Source organism: Athene cunicularia (assembly GCF_003259725.1).
Source record: "Athene cunicularia isolate RWA chromosome 5 unlocalized genomic scaffold, athCun1 chr5_part2, whole genome shotgun sequence".
NCBI classification, from domain to species: Eukaryota; Metazoa; Chordata; class Aves; order Strigiformes; family Strigidae; genus Athene; species Athene cunicularia.
In genome coordinates, this window is record NW_020799102.1 from 9,721,339 (window position 1) to 9,729,068 (window position 7,730).

Sequence of the window (7,730 nt, forward strand, 5' to 3'; positions counted from 1 at the left end):
CCACATGTGAAAGCTTTACCTATAAACAACTGGTGATGCTGTGGTGAAGGTGAGACCTTGCCTCAGGTGACAAGCAGATTGACATCATGAATACGCCTTTTTTAATGCTTAATGTTTTCACACTTTTATTTTAAACATCAGATATCCCTTCACAGTGGAAAGAAAGCACCTTTATAAACTAAGCATTTTATTTAGCAGGTAAAATATGAGTGGGTTTGTCTCCCAGGCACCACAGCTGTGAAAACTTAAGCTTCTGCTTTTTAAGGTGGTAAACCCTGGAGAGATGATACATTCACGTGGTGGTGCTGATACTTTGGGTCTATAGCACTGCATGTTGGTTCCACCTGAGAATCTCTAAACACTGTGCACGTGTCATCTTAACCTCCTGATAACTTGATAAGGGTAGAAAAGGTGCTTCTTCCAGAGGTGGGACATAAGGACTTCAGTTAGTATGTGATCCGGGCTGGGAGATGAACTGAGTGTATGCTTCATCTTGTTGCTGATTTCAGCCACTTTTTATATAACTATCACCTTGTCTTTCCTGATGTGTTTTGTACAGAGCAAGTCCAGTTGGGTGTTAGCTTTGTTGGGCAGAGGGGGTTGAGCCTCTAGAATTAGGTGACCCGTTCCATCTTCAGGAAACCACACAAAACTAAACCCAAAAACATAAACCTTTTCAGATTTTACATTCCATATTAAACTTACTGAAGCAATTTCGTTCCTGTTTGTCCTTGATGGCCAGTGTGTTGCACTACCTGGTGTCAGAGGAGATGGAAAAGATACAAGCTCTTGACAATAAATGTATAGCCATGTGCAGAGAGATTATCTAGAGAGAAGGACCTGAAGTGTCTTTTTTTTGTTATTGGCTTTAGGTTTTAAGATAAGCTTTATTGCTCTCATTCTCCATTCCCAACTTCCCCAAGTATATTTATTTTTGTTCTTTCTTTCACTACAGATGTGAGGCCCAAGGCTTAGATGTCAGAATAGTTACACGTATGTAACTGTCAGTACAGGAGTAGTGGTTGTTATTTTTTAAGGTATTATAGTGTTAACTTGCAGGCCAAGGTTGCATGGGGACACATCTTCATAACTACATTGCTTGGATAAGTACAAAAATTACATTCCTAGATGGTCAGGATCTCTTCTGTAGATGTAATTTATACCCCTGCTGGCATAACATTACTAACTTAGAGAAGTAGGGCAACTATCATGAAAAGAACTGGTTTTGCCAGTACGTTCACATCTTGGATGTGCCTTGCAGAAAAGGGAATGGTTGCTGGTCTAGCTGATCCAGCATCACCTTCGAATATCCACCCCAGAGGCCAGGACATGTAGTTAGAGAACTATCAGCAAAGTTTGTACCAATGTCATGAGACAGTTTGACACTTGAATCACATGCTAATAAAAGCAGCAAAACTCTAGGGCTGACAGCATGGGTAGTAACTAACCTCCATATGTTGTCTAATGCAACGGGATCAAGTGTCCAGATGCTCTAGGGTAAGTGATATACATGATGGAGAAAGCACCCATCTGAGCAAAGATCTGGCAATCTGGGATTCCCAGATGTCTAGAGAGCACAGCAAACCTGTGTTGGGAGATCAGATAAGCTCGTGCTCTTCCCTTTGCATCCCCAGCCATATTCAGACCTCTCCCAGCTTTCTTCTGTGGTGGCCTGTCCAGGGTTGGAGAGAAACATCTTGGCCAACTGAGGACAGAGCCACTTGTCCTTCCTTCTGGGTTATCTTGCATGCTCTGGGGAAAATAAAGGGAAAATATGACATGACTGCAAGAGCAAATATTCCTGCTCCCTATTGCCACAATACATCTGCTTACCTGGCTTCTGCTTGCTTTTGGGCAGCTGCAATTTCTTTCCAGTAACAGCAGGTTTAAAAATTAAATGAACCAGTTTGGTAGGGCAAGACCTTGGTGTCTGCCTGCATGGTTTCCTTTCAAAATAGCTCTGAAGAGCTTTTGTTTTCCTTCCACTTTCTGGGCTTTTTAAAATTTTTAAATTTTTTTTTTTTTCTGTCTCCTGGTTGGAAGTGAGCAAAAGGGAGCCACTGGATAGCATGTATCTTGCAGTGGCCCCAGCAGCTGGAGCCTCAGTCCGGGGATGCATCAAAGGGAGTGCTAATCAGTACTAATCAGCCCAGCTCTGCGAAGGTATCTGGTTGTCCTGGGGAGTGACGGGGAAGTCATGAGCAGCTGGACACCATCCATGGCAGCAGAAACCAGAGTGCTTGAACCATGCTGACCCCGTTAGTCTCTTGACCTTTCCTAACTGACTGACTTGGATACCTAGCCAATGCAAGATATGCTGCTGTTTTTTTGTTTTCCCCTTCCCAAGAACTGAGAAGTGTCACAATTTACAGCAGTAGATGGACTATGTTTCTCCACTAGCATGGCTTATTGAACAAGGGAAAAGGAGTGGGACTGGGTATCAGGGCACATCCAAGCGTGCTTTCATTTCTGAGAAGTAGATTTTAATTTCTTGAAGGGCTGCTGCTGCTGCATCTCCTGCTCTGTGTGATTGTTGAAGCTTTCACTGTGTCGCTTTTTAAGTACCCTTTTTGTTAAAGGCTTTGAATGGTTTCAGTCCCTTTCTTAACACTTTATCAAAGTCAGTAAAATTCTGTCTTTGCTAGTTTCTTTAGGCTGTCCAAATAGACTGCAGTTGTTGGTACAAGGATTTATCCAAGTTCATAATTTTTCCACAAGCCCTTTTAATAACTGTGGTAATGTAAAGGTTTTTTATGAAAAGTTCAAGCTTCCCATAGCCTTCATGCTCAGTTAGGGTAAATCTTTGTAGATAAGAGCTTTAAATATAGCCGTATGTACCACATAGGCACGTTCTTTGCCCTTTCTCACACTTTTAACAAGATACAGAAATTAATTTCTGCTACTGCATACTTAAGTTCCCTTTAATTCCCCCGATGGGTGGTCAGTTGGGCACACATCTGCTTCATCCCAGACGGAGCACTGTGTTATCTTCTTCCATTACACATGTCCCGGAAATTAATGCATGTTACTGTGATATTACATAAAATTATAGCATAATTTAGGAAGGAAAGAAACTTTTGAAGGTCTCTGGTCTGAAGACAAGCATAGGTAGGCTGCAGCTGCTATATTGATTTCAACAGCCTTCCAGTCATTTTCATTATGGCTGAGTCAGGATCCTTTAAGGCCAGACCTTCCAGCTATCATTTGGGGTTTTGGTTGTTTTTTGGTTGGGTTTTTTTTTTTTTTTTTAATTCTTTGATTACAGCCATGAAGCAGTGTGCTCAGTATACCGTGTAATGACCCATTTTCTGTGCTGTTTTCAGGTGACCATCACTGTAACAGGGCTGTGCCCTACCAGAATCACTGCATCCTCTTGCAGTGTCACCAGCTGAGTGTGTGCCAGAATGCCAGAGAGCAAGACATCAGAGATCTGCTTGGAGGTAACGCCATGCTTCAGGCTCCTGCTAAATCCAGGATCATGGCCCTTTTACTTTAAATACCTACATATAGACCTTGGCTGGCTTTCAGCTGAGGGAGGTGGGTAGTGAAATGCCAGCAGGAGGATGCTGTAGGTAAAGTCAGTGCACTGGAAAAACTTTCACTAGCCTGGTAAGGGCTCTGGCACTTGTATCTGCATGATGTGCCTTTGAGTAACTTGTGTAACTGTTACTGAGAAACAGTTTGTCTCCATGTTGAAGACATCATTCATTCAAGCCATTTGTGCTACACACATTGGTCCTTTAGAAAATAAAGGCATAACAGATGTATTTATATTTTTTAAGGGAAAGAAAAATGGCTTGGCATTGTTTTTTCTGAGATTGCCAAGGTTTTGTGCCAGAGGTAGCAGGCTGCTTCTATAATCAGAGCAGCATTAGCAGCAATTGCTCATGATGACTTTCCAGTGCCAAGGCCTTCAATTTTAATCAAGTGACACAATAAAAAAACAGAGCTTGTTGGTAATTGGGGAATCAGTCTTCTAAAGTATGTTTAAAGAGTTGTCTCTACCCAAGTTTAAAAAAAATAAAGTTTGTTCATGGTTCTTTTGGGTTGGCAAAGGTTTCTCTGCAACGCAGCAACCAGACCTTTGATAAGCAGATGGAATTTATGTCACTATAAATCTAGATCACTAGTTGTGAAGGAAATTCTCCCAAATTATGAAGGTGTAAGTGGAAATTTCCACTCAGTTTTGAGAGGTGAAAATTATGAATCTGAGCATGAAGGCTTTGTTGATGCTGTGTAACTTCGAAAGCATGAGTTGCCTTCTCAGGAGCTGGCATTTCTAATGTTGCTTCTGTTGATAATGTACTTCTGTGTTGTAGCTCTGTACTTCATTACCTCTCTTGTGGAATTAATCACCTTATTGGGCAAATGCTGGAGAAAAAAAAAAACAAAAAAAACCAACCCAACCAAACAAAAAAAACCCCAGAGAGATTATCTGCAATAAAGGCAGGGGTCTGAGTTTTCACGTTCTTGCTGACTTCATGACCAATTTATTCCAGTTGTACTACATGTACTGCAGAATATATGTTCTTGTTTGCATGTTAGGGGTATGAGATTAGATCTGAGCTTGAGAGTTTTATTCTTATGAAACTCATTGGTTTTGTCTTTTTGAAGAGATTGTCAGTGGGAAAAGGGAAACAGTCCTGTTTCACCACCAAAGCTATCCGCAGAAAAAGGAGAGGATGGTGAATGGTCGGGTCAATGGACACAACGTGGAAAACCTGTTTTCCTCAACTGCTCTGACTCGCAAGATTCATTTGAGGCATTTGCTTGAGGTTGACAGTGAAGATATAACAAAAAATAGAACAAAACCAATTGCAAGCAATGCTACCACCCCCTCAGCAACCACCCCCACAGCGACCACCACCACTGCCACAGCCATAACAACAAACATTACAAATGCATCTGTCCTCACTACAGCTTATGTAACAACTGCCAAAGCCTCAAACGTCTCTGGAGGTTCTGGTCTCCTTGCTGAAGCCATGTCACCCACTGCCTCTTCTCCCACTTCTGGGAACATCCCTGCTTCCACTTCCAGCCATGTCACCAAGCTCGTGACCACCACTGAAGAATCAGGAAATAGTAGTTCTGTCTCAGTATTGTCCCCCACTTCTACTTCTGCTGCCTTCAGTGTCGTTTCTGAAGCAGGTACTCAGATGCCTCAGAGAGAGCAGCTGAACACCAGCACTCCCCGCTCTAGTAGCCCCACCACTGTTGGAGCTGGCCCAAAGATGCTGAGCCCAACACTGACCACGCTCGTGGCGCAGGATGCAGGAGTGCCTTCCTCTGCTTCCACTCGTGCCACAGCACTCACCCCCTTGGAGAGTTCACACTCTGCGAATCCACTGACTGTCGTTACGTTTCTACATCTAGAGCCAGAAGCAAGTACAGTCACAACATCCTTGAGTAAATCAACTTCTCTTCTGGGCTCTACAAGAGGTGCCGTGGTTTTGACTACTGCCTCTACAGCAGAAACTACAACTGAGCATGGGATAGAGTCGACGTCTCACATTTTTTCAACAACCACGACTCCAGCAGATGCACCCAAAACAGCAACTTCAGGCCTTGCAGAAACTCAGGACATGGACAATGAATATCTTCTCATTGCTGCTGAGCCCCTGACTCAGTACTTGGTGGATAAAAGTTCGCTTCTTGCAGTGCTTTTAGTTGGTACGGTTTTCTTCATAACTGTTATAGTTCTTTTCCTTATGCAGGCCTATGAAAGCTACAAGAAGAAGGATTACACACAAGTGGATTACCTGATCAATGGAATGTATGTGGACTCAGAGATGTGAAAGGGTGGGGATAAAACAGTGGGCAGAGAGATGGAAAGCAGATTGAAAGCCTGCCTGACTTGTTTTTCTTTCCTATTTGCCTATAACACAAACTGAAAGTGCTTCCAAATTTACTTCTAGTGCAATTGAGGAGAAATGCCATGTACTGTATTGAAAAAATAATAATAATTTTTATTCAACGATGCAATAGGTTGCTGTTTAAAAAAAAAAAAGTCATTTTTAAAACTTCCATGCATAATGCACAATAGCTTTGGCCATTATTTTTGATTGCAAAACAAACCTAACAAGGGGTAAGCCATCATCCTTGGAAAATGCTGTGGCCCTTTTTCAGCTGTTTACAATGCAAGTTCCTTGTGTTTCATTTGTTTCACACGTGCTCTTCTGAAAGCAGAGCAAAGGATGCTCTCACCTTCTGCAGAGTGCTCTGACACCACCAGATGAGAAGTGTGGAGTATTGCTGCAACAGGGAACTTTTAATCCAATGTGTGTCATGTTTCAATATGCTTCTTGCTTGTGAAGAGGTCTGTTTACAAGGCATTGTAAACTCTGTTTACTGCTAACCCAAGATATCTTTTCACCATGGAGCGGATTACTGTGCCTCTGCACTTAAATGATCTTATTTTTGTATTCACTTAATAAACGGGGCCCTGGACAGGCATATCTTGTTGCATTTCTGTTTTCATTCCTGCCCCTGCCAGTTCAGAAGCAGGCAAGTGGGCATTTGGGGCTTAAGCAAATTATCTCTACTTCAGTATTCCAGGTGTGGGGGCTCTGAAGACCTCGCTGGCAATACTGACATGTCACAGAAGATGCTGATCATCTTCCAGGTGCTGCTTCTGTAGTTTCAGAGCAGCATGCCGCCAGTCTCCCAGGTAGGCAGACCCATTCACTGCTTATTATCTTCCATGCATAGAGCATCAGGCTCTGTTTTGGTTTTTGCTCTGCATTTAGGACCAGCTCAGAGCTGTTAGCAATTTGGAAAACTTATTGCACATGCAGTTGCAGCTCATCTCATAAGATCTGCAGCTGAGAGAGTAAGAAAATACTTGATTTTTGGCAAGTATTCTTCAGAGATTAATCCATTTTACCTGAATGACATATACATACCAATAGCAAAATTACTGGATCAGGGTGCATTGTGGGATTTTTTTAACCAGATTGATAGCTTGTTTCTCACTTCAAATTAATTTGCTCTTCTTTAATCCTGCTTGCATATAATCTTGAGGCTGGTAATAGGCAAACCTCAGAGTCTGAGCGGTTGGGTTTTGGTTATTTATCCAAATTCTTTGGCTATCTAGAATTTGGTGGGAGTCTTTACCTTGGAAGAGGTTACTTTGTAGACTTCTTGTTCATCATCAAGCTGAAAGTGCTATGAGAACAGCACAAGCAGAAGCAGAGGGAAGGGGCTGTTTGAAAGAAATGGGTGGGAGGTGGTTTCCTGAATCTTGTCCAATACAAATTTTGAGGACAAAATTTCAGCAAGTAGAGTATGTTGAGGAAAGGGCAGAGATTGCTCTGGAAGTGATAGGACTTGGTTGTCAGGATCAGTGCTTTCACATGGACCACATCTGCTTGCCAGGAGGTCAGAGCACCTCTCGAGGTTGGGAGCTTGCCTCCTGGGAAGGGGGGAAGCACACGCCACAAAATTCATACGATATTTCCTGGAGGAAAAGAAAAAAAAAAAAAAAAAGCAAGGGACTGAATATTGTTGTATTTTAAGTTTATTTTAATTGATTTCTCCTCAGCAGGAGGAAACTGAACCCTGATTTCTGCCATCTTGCAGGAGCTGCCCATGCGCAGTGTCTGTGCAGCGAGGTGCTGGGAAGGGCCCCCAGCGTGCCGGGGTGGGTGCACTCCGCAGGGATGCTTGGGACGGTTTGCCTCTGCACCACTGTTCCCAGCTGTTAGCAAATGCCAGGGCAGATGCAGCTCTAC

General features: G+C 42.8%; 1 protein-coding gene across 3 annotated transcripts in view; it reads left to right on the forward strand.

The window, feature by feature from the left end:
- Positions 1–5,947, forward strand: part of C5H11orf24 (chromosome 5 C11orf24 homolog) — a 28,727-nt gene extending 22,780 nt beyond the window's left edge. For all 3 annotated transcript variants that reach the window (XM_026850509.1, XM_026850511.1, XM_026850510.1), the window contains 2 exons: positions 3,324–3,440; positions 4,615–5,947. In XM_026850509.1, the coding sequence (XP_026706310.1) occupies positions 3,324–3,440; positions 4,615–5,795 (1,298 nt within the window). In that variant the 3' untranslated portion in view covers positions 5,796–5,947. The remainder of the gene's footprint in view (positions 1–3,323; positions 3,441–4,614) is intronic.
- Positions 5,948–7,730: the final 1,783 nt, after the last annotated feature.